Source organism: Rhinoraja longicauda, chromosome 21 (genome assembly GCF_053455715.1).
Source record: "Rhinoraja longicauda isolate Sanriku21f chromosome 21, sRhiLon1.1, whole genome shotgun sequence".
Taxonomy (NCBI): Eukaryota; Metazoa; Chordata; class Chondrichthyes; order Rajiformes; family Arhynchobatidae; genus Rhinoraja; species Rhinoraja longicauda.
This window is the reverse complement of record NC_135973.1, coordinates 19,880,210-19,904,466: the sequence shown is the minus strand read 5'-3', so window position 1 is coordinate 19,904,466 and position 24,257 is coordinate 19,880,210. Positions and strand designations below refer to the sequence as shown.

Below are 24,257 nucleotides of genomic sequence, written 5' to 3'. Positions count from 1 at the left end.
TGTCAGAGGATCATGTGCTGTATGCGACGGCTGATGGGGTGGAAGGTGGGGACAAGGGGGACTTATTACGAATGGGGGGGTTCCCCTCTTCCATTATAGATGAGGCTCTCTCTCTCGGGTCTCCAGCATGTTGCGTCTGTCTCCTATTCTTGAACCTGGTGGTCACACTTTTCAGGATCCTGTGCCACTTTTGTGATAGGAGTAGCAAAATGAGAGTGTGGCTAGGGTAGTGTGGGTCTTTGATATTGGCTACGTTTTTGAAGCCTCTCCTATTGCATTTGGTGTGGAGGACAGTATCTGTGACGCACATTAGAAGAGATTTGACAAATTTGGGTTATTTTCTCTCGAACGTTGGAGGCTGTGGGAGACCTGATAAAAGTGTATAAAATTGAGAGGGAACGATAGGGTAGACATTTTTTTTCCCAGGATGGAAATATCAAAGATCTGCCAGAGGAGGAAGTTCAGGAAGTACAATAACAGCATTAAAAAGACACTTGCACATGTACATGGAATGGAAGCGTTGGAAGGATATGGCCCAAACATGGGCAAATGAGATTAACTTAGAAGGGGCAAGTTTGCCAGCATGGACAAGTTGGGCAGAAGGGCCTATTTCTGTGCTCTCTGACTCTATCTAGAGGGCATAGCTTTAAGGTCAGATGGGGGATAATTTAAAGGAGGTATGCAGGGCAGAGGCAGGTACCTGGAATGTACCTGATGGAAGCAGGTACAAAAGTGGCATTTCAGGTTTTAGTCATAAGCACATGGATATGCAGGGAATAGAGAGATATAGATCATGTGCAGGCAGACATCATTTTCAGCACAGACATAGGCTGAAGGGCCTGATCCTTTGCTGTACTGTTCTATGTTTCAAAGGGAGCAACGGGGTGTTGGGATTGCATTCATATTGGCTAATTACCAGTGTAATTCTCAACCAGCTGTATTTTGATTTTAGTTCCTGGTTTGCAAGTAACTGGGAGTACAGCAAAAGATTAGGCATTTAAAAACTGTCCGCAAGCATTCAGACATTATTCCAAAACCTGGTTTGTTCAAGTTTTTCCTCCCACACAAAATAAAATTTTGAGAAAGGTTAAGTAGCTGTTTTGCTGAATCGTCCCTATTTGCGATGTTATGATCAGCCAGCAAGGGCCGTGATTCATGCTGATCCACACAGATTTTCCTGAGTGTAGCAGCATTTAATTTATTGTGGTACAATTTCATTGTTTTAAAGTAGACACTCAACATTTTAAACAACTTTAGAGTTGATTTGTTGTATAACTGCGTTTTATAAAACAAACATATTTTGCAGATAAAAGAAAATAATTAGTAAACATGTAACATTTCACAAGGTTCTCACGGATTATGAACTATCAAACTGATTTATTTTGTTTAAAATCCTGTAAAGTGAAGCCATCCTGGTGAGAAGCATGAATTGGTTTAGGGTGAATGCACTTTTGAACTTGGAGTGAAATGAACATTTGTTGATGCAGGGTCTCAAGCCAAAATGTCAACCATCACTCTGCCTCCTTAGATGCTGCCTGACCCACTGAATTCTTCCATTCTTTTTTGTTCCAGATTACAGCATCTGTAATCTCTTGTGAACCAATCAATTTGTTTGGCTACTGTCTTGTAGAAATGAGCTGGTACAGTTAGTTCTATAAGAGAAAGCACGCACAAACGTGGAATTTTCTCTGCCCTCTCTCAAGCACAAACCCATTCTTCCTACAGTGTGGCAATTTCAGGCTCCTTCACAGCACTGTCTACCAGTACTGAGGAGTTCTGGGATCTCTGGCCTTGTATGCCCCCCCCCCCCCCCTCTGTTTTTTCATTGAATTAAATATGAGGAAGTAAATAATCTGAGATAAACCAATCTTGTGACCTGAACTCTTTGCTTTCTCGGTAAACCAACAAAACCAGGATTTTAGGCTTGTATTGAACTAATGTGCAAAATATTACTGTCGTTTCCTGCATTCTGAAAATCTGGATATATCAGAGTTATTGGAACAGCCTTTGACTTTGAAAGGGTACTGTACCATCAATGAATGAGGTATTTGCTTGTCAGGTTACTGCATGCTGTTTCTACTTTTGGACTGTTTTCTGTGATATATTTGATTTCAGAGATTGACATATTGACAACACATTTTTCCCTGTTCTGCACTACCTGTTTCAATCACATAGTCAACTGAAGCTGCTATTTTATGTTACACATTCTGACTTGCTTTAGAGGAGTGGTTGCTGCTTTAGAGTGAAAGGTAAAAATGTACAATCTTTTTGGCCAAGAGGCAATTCTTTTTGTGGTTTTGAAGAATGGGCACTTTTCTGATTTATCTGGCACAAAATGGTTAAAATTTCAATAATATACCTGACATCCTGTTTTGGGGAATTTGTGTATCCTGTCTTCCATTAAAGGCAGTAGTTAAGGCTTGCACCCCTCCCAACCCTTCTGAATTTGACAAAGTTTCCGCTTTCTTATTTCATTTCTGCCATTCCGATTTCGCCTCACATTTTTCCGCAAAACAGTCGGTAATTGCAATTTGTCAAATCTGCCACTAGAGGTCGCTAGGGGTTCCGTGGGAAATCCCCTCATGCCCTGTGAGGCTCCCCGATAATGTGGCACCCAGGCTGGGCAAAGCAGCCAATTTCGACCTCATCGAGACTTCCATGGCCAATTTGTCAATTTGGCTGCTAGGGGTCCGCGAGAAATCCCCCCGCCCTGGAAGTCTTCCCGAAAATATGGCACCCAGGCTGGGCAAGACAGCCAAAATCGACCACATCAGGACTTCCATGGCCGATTGGTGGGTTGAATTTGCAACCTGCGGCCGGGGCTCTGGAACTCCAGCCCAGCTGGAGCCAGCACATTTAGCCACATAGCTGATTTCCTTGGCCGGCTGGATAAACCAGCAAAGCTCTGGATCCAAGAGTGCCAGAAAATCAGTGGTGGAACTGTAATGAGTACATATTAAATTTAAGTGCAAGATTATATAACTATATTAATTAATTAAGACAGGGTTAAAATATAAAACAGCAGAAAAGCCAATTACCACCTTTTTGGGCTGATTATCAATTAATGTGCGGATTTACTTCAAGTACGTCCGTATGCTTAGCCGAGTCGCATCTCTCAACTCTTTCTTCATAACTTAGTCATGCATGTTATGACCATTATTCTTTTATTCAATACCAAGAAAATTGGGATGTGTAAGGAAAAAGCAAAATACAAAATACAAAACAAAACAATTTTTTCTTTGTGTTGCAAAAAGTATCTCTGATCAATAACCTTTCTATAAATAGCAGAATATACTCATGACAGGCCTGACATTGTACATGTAGTCCAAGAACTACAGACTATTGGAAATAAAAATCGTTTTTCTCACATGAATGTAGCCCAACGCATATGCGCACTTGGCGTGCATACCTTTTTTTGCTGAAAAGTTGCATTACGCCCCATATTATGAATTTTGATGTAAAATTCTGAATTTTGGACTTCAAAATTATGAATTTGTAATATCAAATGTTGGGAGGTCTGGGCTTGCATTGGATGTAAATGCTTACAACTTTGTCTGTTTATGTATCTTGTAGCTATGTGATGTACAAAGTACCTCTACTGAAAGCTTGAATCTGGTTGGAGTGCTTTCAACTTGGTCTGGATTGGAACTCTGATTTTACTTTGGTTAAATTGCTGAGTGTGCTTGCAAGTGAAATCCAGCACAAATGCTTGTTCTTTGCTACTGGTTTTAGCTCAGATATCTCGTGTAGAAAATAGGTAGCAAAGTCCCAACACAGATTTGTTTTAGTAATTTTTTTTCTTTTTGTGGTCCGGTGACTGAACTTGCAATGAATGATGAAACCAATACTTGGGTATTATGTCACCACGGTGTAGCTGTGCTTCAACTTGGACGTATGGTGCTGATTTCTGTAATGTAGTGAAATTAAAGTTCAAGTTCCCTTTGAATGTATTCTCTGTGGTGTACGATGTATCCTTAAAGTTCGGCTGGTAACTTGTACAAGAACAAAAACTGTTGATACACTGCTGCAAGGTGTGTAAATGAGAACATTTGAAGGTTTGCAATTTCTTAGCACAGTGGGGAAATTAATACTCAATCATTTTTTTTTGCTTCCTCCTGTCAAACATTTGTTGAATTAAACTATAGGACAGTTCCCTGACTCTACTAAAATCTGTGTGCTTGCAGTGTGAGGAGTGTTTGTTATGTAAGCTGGTAACAGAAGGACGCTGGGAAGGGAGATGTCCATCTTCATGTGTGAGCCTGGACGGTGAGTGTCATCATGCTATTCAAGCATACAGATATCACAGGATTGCCCTCCACTCTCGGGTGTGGAATGTTGTGTAGCAGCAACCAAGGATGATTTTTTTCTCTGTACCTCCCTCGCCAAGTGCAGTTGACAGCTGGAGTCAAGTAAGCACAGAGTTTTCTGAATAGACCACAAAAGCGAGGAATATAAAATGCTTGTAGTATTGTAATGAATCAAAAACACCTTGTTCTAACTAATGAGTGGATTGTTCATTATGCAATCACTAACTGAACAATGGAGACACAAGAGACTGTGGATGCTGGAATCTTGATCAAAAAACAAAGTTCAAGCAGAACTTCGTAGGTCAGATAGCACCTGTGGAGGAAAATGGACAGATGACGTTTCAGGGCTAGAGCCTTGAGTAGAGTGATGGAGTGGAGGGAAGGTAGCTGTTAAGAGGTGAGGCGAAGGGGTGGGGGCAAGCTGGCAAGTGACATGTGCATCCAAGTGTGGAGGATTTGATTCGGGTGGGGGAGGGAAGGGTGGAGACAAACCTCATTCCTCACGACTCATCTGCCAATCAACCTCCTCACTTGGATCCACCTATCATTAACTCTTGCCCTCGCCTCTTTATATCAGTTATCTCCCCTCTACTCGTAGTAAGTGCCCCAACTTGAAAAATTGTCCATCCATTTTCTTCCACAGATGCTGCCTAAGATGCTGAGTTCCTCATTTTGTTTTGCACTTACTAAACATGTTGCACTGAGATGGAATTCATGGGTGTTTGGATCATAAAGACTAATATTTAAAACCTTTTGTACAGAGACCTTCTAACCTAAATCCTGGGGGGGGATTTCTAGTCCACGTGTCCTTCCTGTAGTGTCTTGCTAGTCTCTGGATTTGATGCAAAATGGTTGTCAAGATGAACGGAAAAATATTAAGGTACCATTCCACAGTGGATGTCACCCCTTACAACACTGCATACTATAGGATGCTTTTTTGAAAACAAAATTTGATCTGGAATATGTTTGTTTAGCTTTTGGATGCAGTCATAATTTGCCAGATAAGTTTCAGCCATAATTTATTTCTGCAATGCTCTGGTTATGTGTTGTATGATGTCCTAGACTCTATGACTTGCAGTACAAGATTTTGCTAGGGAAACTAAAATAATGTATGGAACAAGGACCAGCTTGTATGCTGATAGGTTCGATAGAGTAGCGTGGGAGAATGCCCTTATGACATTTAAAAAAAACATGGAACAGTTGAACCATATGGTCTTGTTTCTGTGCTGTGAATTCTCTTTAGGATCACCATTTCCATGTTAAAGATGCAAGCATTTCAACTGTAATGGTTATCATTCTGAGTTACATTGATGCAGGTGATCAAGATTTCCTCATAAACATTAATGGCAAGGTGTAGAGCACACTGTCTTCAATACATTTGGAGTGCTGCTTGTTTCCACAGATTTCACATTGTGTGATCACAAGAACTTAACCCGTAGAAGTTAGTGATGTCTTGGGTCCATCGTGTTCTCAAATGTGATTTCACAGAGCCATTTCTCTCTTTTTTAGGTATCGTCATCAGGACGAAGTCTAAAGGCCCAAAATGGCCTGTTGAGTCCTCCTGAGGAAGAAAAGCTAAACAACAGTCAGACATCACTGTTTGAGATGCTACAAAGCGACAGGCAGCTAGATGGACTGCTTCCACTACGCTCCAAGCAGATCCGCGAAAAAACAGATGCTCAGTTTGTCAGTGTCATTAAAGAAGATCGGTAAGTTTTGCTTGGCAGAGGGATTAAATGTTGCTGAACCAAGAAAAATATTGGAATTAAATGTAGAACGGTGCATTTTTTTGTTATTTTGCAGTAATCCCCTGTTTATACTATATAAGATGCCTATAATATCTCCCATACTGATATTACCGGCAAATAAACTAATAGCCACAGGTAGGATGCTGTTATTTTATGGAGCGTTTTCTGAGCATCTAAACATCACAAAAGGTAGTGTGTATTTGCAAGTTTGTTTTTCAAAATGACAGTTCAAACATTGCCCTTTTTATTCTTATAATTCAAAATATAACGTGTGCATTTTGCTTTATTGGCATTAACTTAGATTTGACCTAGTTTTCTTTATTTGCAGACTTATGGATGAATACTTCTCCAAGCCTCCCATTAACAAATTCAGCTTGAATTTCTTGGATTCAAGCCTGGAAAAAGCCTACAGAGGCAGCTATCAAGATGAGGTATGGATATAGCCAGCATTGTTATTTCCATATTTAGTTTGGATTGGCTGCTGTATTTTGTGCAGTGGCCTTAAACACAAAGGTGTTCCATAATGCTGTTTCTTCATGCAGTCTGACTTAATCGAGTACCAGTAAGCAACAGGAGGATGATATTGAGGCAACAGTTTAATTCCAACTCAAATGTGATCTGCTTTACTTGTCTTTGGTTTTGTCCGTAAAACATGAAGATACTTATTAGTCTATGGCACCTTTTATTTTGTACCACAATTTCCTATTTTAACATCTGACATTGGGATAGATGGCAAAAAAGAGTGTTTTAGGTTGCCACTGAAATGATGCAAGTTTTCCACACATTTAAATTTTGTCCTATAATCTGCAGTGGTAACCACACTTTGGAGGTTAAATACTATATGATTTTGATTTAAGTCTGTATACTGAATGTTATGCAGTAAGGCTTGATAAGATAAGGCTTGCTAGTGAAACTGTCATGTTGTTAAGAGCATATTAAATGTACATTGCAGTTGGATCCAGCAGTTGGTCACCAGTTAGAACCTATACCACAGGACAGGTTATGACATGGACCAAATGTGAGCTAACTGAATAATTCTCACTAGAGAAGAACAATATTGTACAGTAGGCAGGAACAATTTAAGAATATTCTTAACTAGATGCAACTGATACCAAGCATTCAGATTTTGGGATTCATGGTGATTCATTGATAAACTTCAGACACCAGAGGTTAGGTTTTCTGGTAGTTCTCATTTGTTGCAAGATTACACTCACAAAATTAAGTTATGAGACAAAATGACAGAGCCCATTTTGGGGTATATTCCAGGACTTGAATTTGCCACGATGATACCTAGCTCTTAGTCTTTTTGGAACAGAGCCTATGTAATTGCCTTTCATGCAAATAATTGGCAGTCATGCTGCAGAACAATGCCTCTGATTCCTTGTAAGAATTGCATTAGAAAATTTGTGCATATACACTTGACTTCATATACTGCCCATGTGATTCTAGGACTCTGCCCAAGTCCTGGAACATGTGCATCACTTTCAATAACTTTTGATTCTGGTGTGGAGCTGGCCAAGTTTGAATAGTTCTATCTGCTTTCACTTCAGCTGAAGTTTTGGATGTGTCATATTGCAGTGAGGTAGACTGGGAAGAGAATGGCAATGACCCAGCCGCATAAGATAGAAGTGTAGGAAGCTAGATAACTCATTGTGCCTGCTCTGATTCAGCAGCATTGTGGCTATTTTTCTCATTATAGTGCCACTTCCCTGCACTATGCCTATATCCCTCAAGTCCCCCAATATTCACGATTTCCTTCTGCACTGGGATTGGGTCCTTGGACCTGTTGATTTAGATCTGTTTGTGTATCCTGCAGAAGATGCAGAATGATGATTAATTTTTGAGGTCAGCCAACTTTCAAAGGATCCTCCTCCATATGTCACAAGTTAAATTTGAATTTTTGTGAGGCCTCCAAAGCCTATATTGTGCTGCTTGGATATATTCCTTGGATATATCACTGAAGATTATATCTATGGTACCTCTAGATGGGCAGAATCCACATAATTCTGGAAGCAGTTCTTTGGCTACAGAGAGGAGATAACTTAGGAGGAATTTTGTCTTTACTTTCCCGGTGGGAGATAGAATTTATGTAATTAATTCTATAATTAATACAAATAGACAAATTTTATGAAGGTATTTACTATTATAACATATCTGAACTTCTCTGCCATGCGGTCCCCAATAAGTGCAAGATTTTTTTTTCAAAAATGCATCTGTTTTAGTACTTTGCAGGATTGGAGGCTTTGTTATTGTCCCAATTTCAAATGGTCTCTTCAACTACTTAGAGAAACAAGGAACAACAGAGGCTGGTTTACAAAAAGACACAGTGCTGGAATAATTCTGCGGGTCAGGCAGCATCTCTGGAGAACATAGATTCCTGACCTGCTGAATTACTCCAGCACTTTGTTTTTTTTCTTCAATCACGAGCTGGCCTTGACCACCAAATAATATTCTGTGGGATGAAGTTAGACACTCCAGTCAAAGAACATCTCAAAGATGGTCTCTTGCATTTGTCGCTATCAATCAGACAGTACTACCAATAATAATGTAAGTTCAAATCAATTTCTGCATAGTGGTTTACACCATGCCCTTTGGAACTTCACTATTACGAGGCTCTGAAACCTCGCTGCTGAGCCAGTTTTGGATTCTGTTTGCCATATTCCCTTCGATCCTATGGCATTACCATTTCTGGTCAAAGCCTTACTAAGATCTAGTTTTCCAGGAGACATTTTGGTATAAGTAGTAAATATTGGAAGCAACCAGCTTTTTGTACATCAGCCCTAATGGACAGGAACATGGATAGGAAAAGTTTAGAGGGATCTTGGCTGGTGTGGAAAATCTGGGCCAAAAAGCCTATTATCATGCTGTATAACTCTAGACTTTATAAATGCTGTGTTTCAGAAAACCAATGGCGGTGATGGCAGACTAATAAAATATTAATTAAAAAGTCATGGAGTTATGTATCACAGATACGCCTTTTGTCCCATCACATATATGCTGACCTTTGCCCATCTGCAACAGTGCTATTTGTCAGTGATAGAGCCATATCCTTCTAAGCCTTGCCTATATAATAATCTGTTTAAATGTCTCTTAAAACATAGTGATTCTACCAGGCAGCAACTCCTCCTCTGGCATTGTATCCCAGATATCAACCATTCTGTGTTGAGCAGAATAATTTGCTCCAATTCCACGTGGATCTCTAGTCTGTTCATCCAGGCTCACAATCGACACGGACACCATTAGAAGATGATTCTACAATTCATAAAATTAGATCAGAAAACGGAGATTTGCTTAAATTACCTAAGGATATTAATCAGAGATTTTTGCAATTTAATCAGTCATTATATTCATCAAAAATAACAGATAGCTCTGCGCAGATGCAAAACTTTTTGCAGGAATGTAACCTTCCTGGTTTGAATGTGAGTGATAGAAATTCACTGGGCGCAGAAATAACTATGAAAGACGTTGAAGAGACCATTAAATCCATGAAAAATGGGAAGACTCCTGGCCCTGATGGCTTAAATAATGAATTTAATAAAAAATGTAGTGATTTGATCTCTCCACGTTTGCAAACTGTATATAGTCACGCCTTTAAACAACAGAGATTACCGCAAACTCTGACTGAATCAACAATAATCCTCATTCCTAAAAAAGATAAGGATTCTGATGACCCTGGTTCGTATAGAGCGATAGCTCTTTTAAATACTGATCAGAAGATATTAGCGAAAATCTTAGCTCATAGATTAAGTCTAGTTATAGATAAATTGATACACCCCGATCAATCAGGCTTTATAGCCAAACGATATTCATTTTTCAATTTGAGACGCTTGTTCAATATAATATATTCAAATAGACTATTAAACGAAGATTTAGCAATCTTCTCGCTAGATGCTGAAAAAGCATTTGATCAAGTAGAATGGCCCTATCTTTTCTCAGTATAGTGGCCATGCTGCCCTCATATCATCATCATATATATACAGCCGGAAACAGGCCTTTTCGGCCCACCAAGTCCGTGCCGCCCAGCGATCCCCGCACACTAACACTATCCTACACCCACTAGGGACAATTTTTACATTTACCCAGCCAATTAACCTACATACCTGTACGTCTTTGGAGTGTGGGAGGAAACCGAAGATCTCGGAGAAAACCCACGCAGGTCACGGGGAGAACGTACAAACTCCTTACAGTGCAGCACCCGTAGTCAGGATCGAACCTGAGTCTCCGGCGCTGCATTCGCTGTAAAGCAGCAACTCTACCGCTGCGCTACCGTGCCGCCCTCTGCTGGCAAAGACAAGATACACTTCTAAATTGTGCTTCAATTCAAGTTTCTTAATGCAATTTACCCACAATAAATAACTTTGAGAATCTGGGCATCACTGGCATAACCAGCATTTATTATTCGTTCCTAATTGTCTTTTAGAAAGTGGTGGTGAACCTCGGCCTTGAACCGCTAGTCTTTCTGGTAAAGGTACTCCAACAGTGGTGTTGAAAAATTATTCCAGGATTTAGATCCAGGTATGATGAAAGTCCAACAGGTCTTTACAGGTCAGAATGGTGTCTATTCGTAAGAGAACCTGCATGTTCCCGTGCTTCTAGTCTTTTGGTTGTAGGATGACATGTTTGATTGGGTACTGTTTGAGTTGCCTAGGCAAGTAAGCACAGTTTGTTTTGTTGACAGTATACACTGCAACAATTTGTATTCGTTATGGAGGGAATTAACATTTAGGTAATCGATGCAGTGCCAATGAAGGGGCTATTTTGCCTAAGACGGTGTTGGGCTGCTTGAGAGTTGAAGTTGAATTCATCCAGGCAGATGGCGAGTGTTCCATTGTGCTGATGATTTGTGCCTTGTAGATAGGGTGTGAGAAGGTGACCCCTGGTCTTGTAGCCACTATATGCTCGGCAGTGGTAACACTAGTGAATATCAGGGACTGCTGATTAAACACTCTGCTGGAGAAGGTCAGTGCCCAACAGTTTCTGGGTGAATGTTACATGGCACTTACTAGCCAATGTACGAATGTTGTCTCGGGCCATTCTGTATTCAAGCATGGACTACTACATTTACTGAGGACTTGCAAATGGGAGTGAACATCAACACACATCATTGAAGAAGCTGAAAATGTTGGATTTAGGACATTGACCTGAGGAACTCCTACTTTGCTGTCAGGGGCTAAGGAGATTGACTTCCAACAACCACTGCTAGCTTTTGTTGAGAGGCTTGAATCTACCCACAGGATTACATTCCCGCTAATGGTTATTAACTTCACTTTTTCCAGGGTTACATTGTTATGCTACCTTGATTTAAAGGGCAGTCACTCTCGCCTTGCCTCTTGCATTATGTTATAACGTTGTGCATTACAAAACAGATCTACTAAGTCCAAGTATCCAAACAGGCCAACTATCAAGGACACCTTTACATTAATCCCATTTTGTTCTCCACATGTTCACCTTGACTCTTCCCAAATGTTACTATTGACGTGCACATTATGGGTGATGTACAGTGGCCAATTAACGTGACAGCCCTCTGGTTTATGGGATGTGGGAGGAAACCCATGCAGTCACAGGGAGCATGAAAACTGCAGATTGTACTTGCAGTTGGGATTGGTCTGCCATCACTGGAGATGCCACAGCAGTCCCACTGCTGCGCCACTATGCTGCCTCAGGTGTGACAAGGTTTGATTTATAAATGACCCCGTTTGAGAGAAATTCAATGCCTGTTTTATTTTAAAGGATTTTATGTTGATGGCAGTTTTAATTGCTCATGTAAAATGGGAGGCTTTTTCTATTATTGGACAGGAAACTCCCTTCTGTCATAGCCCTTTGTTAGGTTAATCAAGATACAAATACATTTTTGCCTTGCTTGACTAAAACTAGTTTTGTTTAGTGCTAAATGTAGTGTTGTGCTTTTTGATTGAAAAATCTACACAATGATAAACCAAACAATGTAATCTAGAAATTAACCCTAATCACTGTCAGTGCATGGTTAACTAATGTGTCCATTGCACGAACAGTCAATTCTCCGGCCATAGATAGCTTTTAACTAACTTTTAACCTTAATGCTGAGCTGTTTATCAATGTTGATGTTTGAGACCTTGCTGTGCACAAAAATTTCAGGAGGTGGTGTACATAATTGCATTTGTCAGGAAGAAATAGAACTGTGAAAAGCTTTGGAACATCCCGAGGATGTGAAATCAGTATATAAATTATCATTCTTTTTCTTTGGGTTGCAACTAATAATGAGGATCTACTTTTCCTTGTTTGTAAGTAAACTATTGGTTAATTCTCCTGTGTTTATATTCACACAAGGTTGGGAGAATGTGGAATTTTTCTTGCACAATGTGCAGCATTTGTTTAATGAATCTTCAATTATTTGTTCCGTTTGTAGACCGTGGGCCGAGGTGCCTTTTCGTTTCATGTAGTGACCCACATCCCATATCTACCTGTATTTATAACATATTGTGTAAAAGTATTATAGAAATTATATCTGAAACTCGTCAAGAACAAAACCTGCACATATTTTTAAAATATGGAAAAAAACTAATCTTGTCAATTTTCCAAGTAGTAATTGCCAATCAAAGCACGTTTGTCATTGAGTCAGACACCAATTGACCAATCTTGCGCTTTGTTTCAGGCTAGCTAGGCAGGGAGCCCACTGGGATCATGGTGGAGAGTATTTTGTCTATCTTCGGTTTAAATCAGCATCTGCAGTTCCTTCCTACACACTAGCACAAAGGAAGATGGTTGTGGTGACTGGAGGTCATCTCAGCCACAAAACATCTCTGCGGGAGTTCCTCAGCTTCGTGTCCAGGGCTCAGCCACATTCAGCTGCTTCATCAATTACCTTCAGTCGTAAGGTCAGAAGGGATGTGCGCTGATGATTGCACAATGTTCAGCACCATTTAATATAATAATAATAATTTATTCTTTTATTCATCCCACACCGGGGAAATTTAGCGTGTTACAGCAGCAAAGAATCAATCAGAATAACCTTTATTGTCATCCAAAAAAACAAGTCTTTTGGACGAAATTCCGTTGCCCACAGTCCAACAATAATAAGAGCAATAAAAATAAGCAATAACACATACAATCACGAACTAACACAGAACAAAAAAAAGAAACATTCATCACAGTGAGTCTCCTCCAGTCACCTCCTCACTGTAATGGAAGGCCAGAATGTCTTTTCTCTTCTCCTGCCGTCTTCTCCCGCGGTCAGGCTGTTGAAGTGGCCACGTTCCAGGCCACGCCGGACAGTGAAAGGTCCGCAGCGGGCCGACCCAAGCCCCGCGAAAGTGGATAGCAAGAGAGCAAGAGATCATTCATTATAAATAAAAGATACATAAATTGTCATCAGTTTTCTGTGTGTTCTTAGCTGTTATTGTTGACTCGTCTACACAGACTCCACAGACACTGAAGCCATTCTACGTCCAAATGCAGAAAGACCTGAACCATGTCTAACAATAGGCTGATAGGCGGCAAGTAAGATTCACCCGCACAAGTGCCAGGCTTTGACAATAACAAACGAGAAAATCCAACTATCATCTCCTGACATTTACTTAACCAAATCTGCAATATGGATATCTGGGGATTATCATTAACCAGAAACTGAACTAGATTAGCTATTTACACAAAGTGGCTAAAAGAACAAGTTATTGGAGGTGAACCATGTACCATGGAAGAATGAGATATGTCAAAGAAACCTATATAATTCTCATGAAACTAAACAGACTAGATTCAGAACGGATATTCCAGATAGTAGGAGCCTCGGGATGTAGGATATGCCATTGCGAACCAAGTATGAACTTTTTTCACCTAGAGGGTTGTGAACCTGAGGAATCCTCTATCAAAGGGCAATGAAGAGCAAATCATTAAATATATTTGAGGAGAAGGTAAATGTATTTCTCAGTGCTAAAATGATCAAGAGAAGTGGGGAGACGACAGCAATTGGTGGTTGAGCAGCTATGATCATGCTGAATGGTGGTGGAAGACCAAACGCCCTTCTCCTGCTCTTAATTTTGATTGTTCTATATCTTCATCAGAAGGTCCCTAGAGGTTCAGGATTGTAGTTCACCACCAAGCACATTGGCCACCTCCCAAATCTTTTGAGGACGTTCTGGTGGAGGCATTTCTGATGCTAATAGCAATAAAAGCTGGCCATGCAAGTGATGTGCACATCCAGCGAACAAAATAAATACTGCAATCTTTCAACATCCTTTGCACACATGCTATGATAAGGCTTTCCTCTTGCCTTTTTTTGGTCTTTTGCATTATTTCCCAATGCCTCATATTTAAATTCAGAAATGGCCATTGGCCTCCAGATCTTTGTCATAGGCTATGAATGCTATGGTTTGCCAGTCATAACCCATCCAATTTTAATAACCCATGCAATTTCTCTTGATTATTTGAATGCTGTCAGAAAAGAAACAATGTCAAGTGAGATACTAAATGCTGGAGTAACTCAGCGGGTCAGGCATCATCTCTGGAGAGAAGGAATGGGTGACGTTTCAGGTCGAGACCATTCAAGTGACATCTGCCTTACAGCTGTTGTCAAATAAGTTATACTGATACATTTCATTTTTCTTCCTTCAGTCATCCTAATCTGACTTCTGCCTCTGATTTTGATATTTTTATGTATTATCTTCATTTATTTCTCCCTTTCTGTGCTGAAATATAAAACACATTATTTTAAAAACAATTTTTCAGAATAGATTACAAGTGAGATAGAAATAACAACAATAAGTATAGTTGATGAAAGTCGGAAGGGCTGAAGCGAGCATGTACATGACAGAAGTTTGTCAGTGGACACCTCACATAAATTACAATTTACAATAGTTAGAATTGGGTGTGGCAAATTGCTGATAGCATTGCTTGCATGCAGACCCAATTTTGTGTGCACCAAGTATTTTGTACCTGGAATAGTTTGTTTGAATCATCAGTGCCTTTCCCATCTATTGTGCTTTGTGTTTGTGATGCCCTTGAATTTGATCTTGTAAAACACATACAGTGTTTTTTATTTTTGTTTCTTTCCCCCCCAATAGGTTGTGAACAATGCATCAGAGAAAACGTTTGCCAGTGCCACTTTCAGTTCACTTCTTGATGTAATTCTCTCCACCATAGTCTTCCTCTTTCTTTCCATCACATGTTTCATGAAGCAGGGACTGTGTACATCACCTTCGCATGCCTCTGTTGTGGTTTTTGTCCTTGCGATCCTGCTTCAAGTGCTTTCCTTGGTTATCTCCATCAGGTGAGGCAAGCATGCTATGTGGAAGGCTGTATGCTCCATAGGAAAAGGCCAGTACAGAATTTTGGCACCATCCATAAACTATTGTTTGTTTAAATGTCTCAGTGCATCTGCTTTATAGTTCATCCATTAGGTATTGCCCATAAGTTAATTGTGTCTTATCAAGGTTTTTAAATCACAAAAGTGGAAGACCCAACTTATTAGGATCCTGCATCAGTTTGATCAGTTTGAATTTCTGTTTTGTGGCAAATTAACATGATCAAGAAATTCATTTTTATATTCAAAATCTTTTCCGTCACTTGGTCTTTGGTTTAATTTCAACCTATAAATAAATATGTGTATTAATATGCACATATTAATCAGTTGTATAACATTATTACAGTATTATGTGGTTGTATGTTAAAATAAACATCTTTTAATGGTTCCAATGGGAAATGGGGGTGTTGGGCAACGCGTCCTGAACTCTCCTGATGCAGCTGTACCCAATTAGCTGACCTGACCAGAGTGTTGCTGCTAGCTTGTGTTGGTGCAGCATTCATCTCCGTATTGCTCAGGAAGGCTAGCCTGGATTCAAAGGTCGCCAGCAGATGTTACAGTGGACCTTTGAGGTTAGGAGGAGAAATATGGACCACGAAGAACATGTCTAATCTAGGTCCATTACCAACAAGCAATCATTCAATGTTTGAGCAGCATGGATCTCCTGTTGTAAGGATAAAAGGCTGTTTTCATGAATAACTAATATTTTGATGGCATTTCGATTTCTTTCTGCACTTTATCCTGTTGAACTATACACAAGACTTTGGGGGAAAATAAATAACTGCTGGATTCTCTCCTGTAGATGCTTAAGGCTTTTGTCAGCTTGCAACCCTGATTGACCTTGGTGCTCTATAAAAGCACAAATTACAATCCAACTATTAACCATGGAGGGAGATTAGGCCTTGTCAAGTGCAGTTGTTAACTGGTGCATTTTTTCAAAATGTTAAACTTAAAAAGTTAAATGGAAAGCTATTGCTTATTGTGTGAATATGTTGGTCTCTGAATATGAAGGTGACTGTCCTCTGGTAATAGAAAGTTCAAGATAATGATGGACACTAGTATCAAAATATTGATTGTTTATGCTCCACACTGTCACCAGTAATGCATTTAGAAATTCTTCATGAAATGACTGGTGGTAATACAGTCCCTAACAATTGCATTTGGGCCTCCGGACATGTTTGGACATTAAAATGGGTTGAGAATGAATTAGAATCCTATTTTGCAGAACACCATTTCTGCTATTCGAAGTTAGTTGATTTCCTTTTCTGCCCTTCTAGCCCCTTGCTCCAATCTCATTTAGCCTCGGAATGAAGTACAATATTTGATTTTTAATTTTGTATGGGGAAATATACCTGGAATTTGGAGGGGGGAGTCTCTTATTTTGGAGTGTATCATATTGCTGCATAAGTCCCTTACGCACTCCACCTTTGCTTCAGTAGCCCATGTTTTAGTAGATGAATTTGAAGAGTTCCTTTTCCCCAATTGGTGTTCAAGTTTAACTTTGGTCAGCAGTTGTATTCTGGAAATGATAGATACTGCATGGATTAAATCCAGAGTAAGAAAGTTCAGAAATACTTGAAATGCATGTAATTTAATGCCTGAGTAACTGTTTTTTGGCTTTTATTGTGTAAAATTAATTTATTCAGGTATTTAGGAAAATGGTTGCAAGTGTAACTTCATTTTGCAATGCTGAAAATACGATGATTCTGAGAATGGCATGTAAGGTTAATGTTACAGATCAGTGTCTTTCATTGTTTGAGTTTTTCAACACAGAATGATTACATTTCAGATATCTATATGACAATAGTGCTCATACTTGGGTCTGATTGTTAGTCAATAGACAATAGGTGCAGGAGTAGGCCATTCGGCCCTTCGAGCCAGCACCACCATTCAATTTGATCATAGCTGATCATTCTAAATCAGTACCCCATTCCTGCCTTCTCCCCATACCCCCTGACTCCGCTATCATTAAGAGCTCCATCTAGCTCTCTCTTGAAAGCATTCAGAGAACTGGCCTCCACTGCCTTCTGAGGCAGAGAGTTCCACAGATTTACAACTCTCTGACTGAAAAAGTTTTTCCTCATCTCTGTTCTAAATGGCCTACCCCTTATTCTTAAACTGTAGCCCCTGGTTCTGGACTCCCCCAACATTGGAAACCTGTTTCCTGCCTCTAACATGTCCAACCCCTTAATAATCTTATGTTTCAATAAGATCCCCTCTCATCCTTGTAAATTCCAGTGTATACAAGCCTAGTCGCTCCAGTCTTTCAACATACGACAGTCCTGCCATTCTGGGAATTAACCTAGTAAACCTACGCTGCGCGCCCTCAATAGCAAGAATATTCTTCCTCAAATTTGGAGACCAAAACAGCACACAGTACTCCAGGTGCGGTCTCACTAGGGCCCTGTACAACTGTAGAAGGACCTCTTTGCTCCTATACGCAACTCCTCTTGTTATGAAGGCCAACATTCCATTGGCTTTCTTCACTGCCTGCTGTACCTGTATGCTTCCTTTCAGTGACTGATGCACTAGGACACCCAGATCTCGTATGTCCCCTTTTCCTAACTTGACACCATTCAGATAATAATCTGCCTTCCTATTCTTACCACCAAAGTGGATAACCTCACAATTATCCACATTAAACTGCATCTGCCATGCATCCGCCCACTCACACAGACTGTCCAAGTCACCTTGCAACCTCATAGCATCTTCCTCACAGTTCACACTGACACCCAGCTGTGTGTCATCTGCAAATTTGCTAATGTTACTTTTAACCCCATCATCCAAGTCATTAATGTATATTGTAAATAGCTGCGGTCCCAGCACCGAGCCTTGCAGTACCCCACTAGTCACTGCCTGCCATTCTGAAAGGGACCCATTTATCCCCACTCTTTGCTTTCTGTCTGCCAACCAATTTTCTATCCATGTCAGTACCCTACCCCCAATACCATGTGCTCTAATTTTGTACACTAATCTCCTATGTGGGACCTTGTTGAAGGCTATCTGAAAATCAAGGTACACTACATCCACCGACTCTCCCCTGTCCATTTTCCTAGTTGTATCCTCAAAAAATTCCAGAAGATTAGCCAAGCATGATTTCCCCTTCGTAAATCCATGCTGACTCAGAACGATCCTGTTACTGCTATCCAAATGCTCTGCAATTTTGTCTTTTATAATTGACTCCAGCATCTTCCCCATCACTGATGTCAGACTACCTGGTCTATAATTTCCTGTTTTCTCTCTCTCTCCTTTCTTAAAAAGTGGGATAACATTAGCTACCCTCCAATCCACAGGAACTGATCCTGAATATATAGATCATTGGAAAATGATCACCAATGCATCCATGATTTCTAGAGCCACCTCCTTAAGTACCCTGGGATGCAGACTATCAGGGGTTTTATCAGCCTTCAGTCCCATCAGTCTACCCAACACCATTTCCTGCCTAATGTGAATTTCCTTCAGTTCCTCTGTCACCCTAGGATCTCTGACCACTAGAACATCTGGGAGATTGTTTGTATCTTCCTTAGTGAAGACAAATCCAAAGTACCGGTTCAACTCGTCTGCCATTTCCTTGTCCCCGTAATAAATTCCCCTGCTTCTGTCTTCAAGGGACCCACATTTGCCTTAACTATTTTTTTCCTCTTCACATACCTAAACAAGCTTTTACTATCCTCCTTTATATTATTGGCCAGCTTTACATTATTGGCCAGCCAGATGAGTACCTCATCTTTTCAACCCGTATTGCCTTTTTAGTTATCTTCTGTTGCTCTTTAAAAGAGTCCCAATCCTCTGGCTTCCCACTCTTCTTTGCTATGTTATACTTATTCTCTTTTATTTTTATGCTGTCCTTGACTTCCCTTGTCAGTCACGGGTGCCTCTTACTCCCCTTAGAATCTTTCCTCCTCTTTGGGATGAATTGATCCTGCAACTTCTGCATTATTCCCAGGAATACCTGCCATTACTTTTCCACCGTCTTCCCTGCTAGGGTCTCCTTCCAGTCAAATCTGGCCAGCTCCGGCCTCATGCCTCTGTAATCCCCTTTGCTATACTGTTATACTGACACTTCCGATTCTCCCTTTCAATTTGTAGATTAAAACATCATATTATGACCACTGCCTCCTAATTGCTCTTTTACCTTGAGTTCCCTTATCAAATCAGGTTCATTACACAACACTAAATCCAGAATTGCCTTCTCCCTGGTAGGCTCCAGTACAAGCTGTTCTAAGAATCCATCTCGGAGGCACTCCATAAACTCCCTTTCCTGGGGTCCAGTACCAACATGATTTTCCCAGTCTACCTGCATGTTGAAATCTCCCATAACCACCGTAGCATTACATTATCGACATGACAATTTTAGCTCCTGATTCAACTTGCACCCTATGTCGAGGCTACTGTTTGGGGGCCTGTAGATAACTCCCATTAGGGTCTTTTTACCCGTACAATTTCTAATTTCTATCCATACTGATTCTACATCTCCTGATTCTATGTCACCCCTTGCAAAGGAGTGAATATCATTCCTTACCAACAGAGCAATCCCACCCCCTCTACCCACCTGTCTGCCTTTTCAATAGGTCGTTACTCCTGAATATTCAGTTCCCAGCCCTGGTCCTCTTGTAGCCATGTTTCTGTAATTCCCACAACGTCATACTTGCCAATGTCTAACTGAGCCTCAAGCTCATCCACTTTATTTTTTATACTTTGCGCATTTAAATACAACACTTTAACTTCGGTATGCACCTCCCCTCTCACACCAGTCCCTGGCTCTGACCTTACAATTGGCCCTGACCTTACTCTCTTATCCCATCTAGAACTTCCCTTCCCATTTATTCCAGAGTCCTTTGCAATTTCTCCTGTATTCGCTTCCCCTTTAACTCCATCTTCATATTCCCAATTTGTCAACCCCTTCCCCCCCACTACTTAGTTTAAACCCACACGTGTAACACTAGCAAACCTGCCTGCCAGAATGTTGGTCCCCCTGCTGTTAAGGTGTAACCCGTCCCTTTTGTACAGGTCACCCCTACCCCAGAAGAGATCCCAGTGGTCTAGAAATCTAAATCCCTGCTCCCTGCACCAATCCCACAGCCATAGATTCATATCCCCGATCTCTCTGTTCCTGCCCTCACGAGCACGAGGTACAGGAAGCAATCCAGAGATAACCACCCTCGATGTCCTACTTCTCAGTGTTTTTCCCAACTCTCTAAACTCACGTTGCAGCACCTCCTTCCTCTTCCTCCCGACGTCGCTCGTGCCCACGTGCACAACTACTTCCGGTTGATTGCCTTCCCTCGCTAGGATGTTCTGAAGTTCCTTCTGTGTTCTGAAGTTCTGATGTTCCCTCGCTGTGATGTCTTGAACCCTGGCACCAGGGAGGCAACAGACCATCCTCAAGTCCCGCCTGTGGCCACAGAATCTACTGTCTGTACCTCGGACAATAGATCCCTATATATCTACACCTGCTCCATTTAAACATTAGTGGCTTATGGTTGTGTTAAATTTGAATTTATTTGGGATAGCTGTTATAATGAATTGCTCAGCTGTTCTAACCTCCATTCACTGTTCCATTGTAGAATGGCGTTTTACCTGGATGAGGTGATGCCATGTACCAAAAGACTGATGAGGGCAATCTCAGGCTGGCTGCCTCGTCATTTTGTTGGAGCCATTCTCATTTCTCTCCCTGCTGTTGCTGTGTTTTCCCATTTCACTTGTGAATTTAAAACCAATGTAAATGTGAGTATCCTTACATCGCCATAGGGGAAGAATTGGAGAACAATCTATTTTTGACGAAAATATCCTTAATTCTACTTGACAGTTCTGCCACTTTGAGTTATTTTGTTCTGAAGTGAAGAGTGAAGGAGGTGTATTCAGTCTTAACGGGATTGGATTGATACTCAAAGCAAAGTTTGCTTTATCTTTACAGTCTGGAAGCATCTTGGCTTTTACCAAATTATTGTATCTAATTCAGCAGAGCCCTAGAGTCGAGCCTGAGACTCGTGCCTGAGCTGTGCATTTCGGATCAATTTCTTTGGTTGATAGCTGCGCGGCACAATTTAAAAAAAGTTTGGCCTCTAACTTAAAATAGAAACCAGTATCTTTCTAATCTATATGGTTCGTCCACGTTCTGATTTTGATCTGATGAACTTTGAATGTGATGGCCAAGCTGAGTTATTCCACGAGAACAGACGGACGCAGGTAGAAGAATTCAGCCTTGAAATGGAGACCACTTGGCACAATCTAGGGAGTGAAATCTGAAAATGAATAATTATAGTCATTGTGGGAAGATGCATGCAGCTAAAGTCACCTAAAGTTTATTTACTCACACTCTTGCCAATGATTCCAAATGAAAAAGGATCTATTTTGTGGGTGAATTGGACATGGCTAGAATGATGGGGAATTATTCTTGCAGTGGCCATGCAGATACAGTAGCCCCTGGCTACTTGCATGGAAGAACTGAATCTTGGTGACTTGAGGCGCAGTAATAGATTTGTGGCCATCTTATCCCCCTCTGGAATACCATAGATTTAAACATTTCCATTTGAGTCTGGCAGTTCTGGTCAGTACAAGGACTTGGGAGGTTTTGGTACAAGGCTATGGCTCCAGGCATGTGTTAAATGTCATTTAATTTGAGCCTTCACTTTAAAAATAAAATCAACTTGACTGAGATATTTTACTTATGACTCTTTCCACAGGTTACCATGTTCTTCTGTTGTGCAATGATCATCACTTTCATTCACTACTGTAACTTTTGTCAGTTGAGCTCCTGGATGCGGTTTTCTTTGGCTACCATTGTTGGTGTGTTGCTTCTCGTTCTACTCTACGTCACGCTATGCCCTTCAGTGTAAGTATTGCATTTAATTTGCTACAAGGCAGAATTACTTCCATATGCTGAATATTTCGGGATATTTCATCCTCCCTTTTGGGGTCTGTTTTCTCAAATATAGGGATCAAATAAACGTAGATGCAGCAAGAGTTTAGGTCAAGGATGCCAGCAATGATAGAACTGCTACTTCAGTGTCACAGACCCGGGTGCTAACCTTGGGGGCTGTCTGTGTGGTGTTTACATGTTCTCCCTGTCAGTTTCCTCTGCTCCGGTTTCTCATATATCCTCATATTTTGTGGGTAATTAATTCGTCCACCTCTGTCTAATACTATGATGTGGTGAAATTATTCAACGTGTTTTCCCCAGGTAGGTCCATGCTGTCATATGGAGCCTGGGGTTTACTTGTGACATTATAGCTTAGACTAAGTGCTGGTAATATCCTACTGATATTTGCACTTGAGCTAAGTCAGACTATTTGTATTTGGTGATTCTGTAAACAAGATCATGGGCAAATGAACATTTGCTCCGATGCTGTTTGTTGAAGACCTGATTGGGGCGTGTTTTAATGACAGTTTTAACAGGAATTGTGGATCAGCTCGGGGGAGTAATAAGATGCCATTTACATCATGTGTATCTCTAAAAGGGAGGAACATCTGAGAAGGAATGAAATGTGGAAGTCTGCCATGGAAAATAGGGGCAGTGCTAGAGTTGCTGGCTTACCCAGGCAGCAGAGACCCAGGTTTGATCCTGACTACGTGTGCTATCTATACAGAGTTTGTAGTTTTCCTTGTGACGCGTGGGTTTTCTATGGGTGCTCCGATTTCCTCCCACACTCAAGTCATACAGATTTGTCGGTTAATTGGCTTCAGTAAAATTGTAAATTGTCCCTAATGTGTAGGGTAGTGCTTGCGTAGGATTGCTGGTCTGCCAGGGGTCGGCCAAAGGGACTGTTTCCACGCTGTATCTCAAGTCTAAATAGAGCAAGGTTCTTCATATCAATATTTGGGAGTGGTTTTGGAATAACTTTGGGGTTAGATCTTTGTAGTGTGAAAAACAAAACAATTTTTTTTGTATTAGAAATGGATGAATCTGAAAAGTTAATTAGCACTTTAATAAACACCAATACTCTCAATCCTGGCCTGAGTAATTACACATCTGCATGTACAGTTAATAAATGAGGTTACAAGGAAAAAACTTGGTTTAAGAACTTTCTCTTTGTTTACAGCTTGCCTGAAGCCCAATTTGACTCTCTTGAATCATTCGGGTAAGATCTTAACATTTATTATGATTTTCAGCAGCAATTGCGGAAACTTTATTTTGCAAAATAGATGCAATAAATATCCTCAGTCATTGCAGGATTCCATTCCTATACGTTGCACATGCCTTATATAGACCAAATAGTCTTTCCATTGCTGCCAAATGAATAATGGTTTATCTGATGATATAACAATTGCTCAGCCTGCACAGGGGAATCTGTCTCAGTAAAGTGGTCACTTCATTGTAGTACAGTGGGTGAGGAGCATGGTCATGTGTGCAGTCATTTATGTAGATGTTAAAGATCCTGCAACATCAGTGTCTTGGCCAAGTTATAACTTTCAGCTAGTATTGTGCAAGTAGGTAATCTGAAATAAAACGCAAAATCTGGAAACACGGGTCGGCAGCAAAAGTGGAAAGCGAAACACTTAATGTTTCAGACTTTACTGAAGTCTTAAGATTTTGGGTAATCTGGACATTGATCTAAATTTCTTTTCATAACCGGGATCAGATTGAAGTAATTCATCAACTGTGAAACATTATAGAATGTCTTCAGAACATGCAAGAAGCAAGTTTCTTTTCATAGACTAATATAGGATTTCAGGGAAATATTAGAATGCGAGAGTATAATTTTCACAGCAGCATTCAGTACATGCAGATATTCTTCTGCTCTAATCTGCAAGATTCATGTTATCTAATCCCTTTAGAATCGTAAATCATTGTTACTTAAGTGTTTTTCAAGTGAGAATGTCAAATTTACATCCCTTGAGCCTTTCAATTTTTCTGGTTTATGCAGTTTTACCCTTTTAATAGTATCTAATGATTGTGTAAGGAAATTTCATCTGATTTTTTTTGTA

General features: G+C 40.4%; 1 protein-coding gene across 1 annotated transcript in view; it reads left to right on the top strand.

Moving 5' to 3' along the window:
- adcy9b (adenylate cyclase 9b) overlaps window positions 1–24,257 on the top strand; it is a 63,375-nt gene that overhangs the window by 30,894 nt on the left and 8,224 nt on the right. Inside the window, exons 3-8 of the mRNA XM_078417998.1 lie at window positions 5,817–6,016; window positions 6,384–6,486; window positions 15,091–15,296; window positions 20,897–21,056; window positions 22,016–22,164; window positions 23,372–23,410. Of these exons, the coding sequence (XP_078274124.1) occupies window positions 5,817–6,016; window positions 6,384–6,486; window positions 15,091–15,296; window positions 20,897–21,056; window positions 22,016–22,164; window positions 23,372–23,410 (857 nt within the window). The remainder of the gene's footprint in view (window positions 1–5,816; window positions 6,017–6,383; window positions 6,487–15,090; window positions 15,297–20,896; window positions 21,057–22,015; window positions 22,165–23,371; window positions 23,411–24,257) is intronic.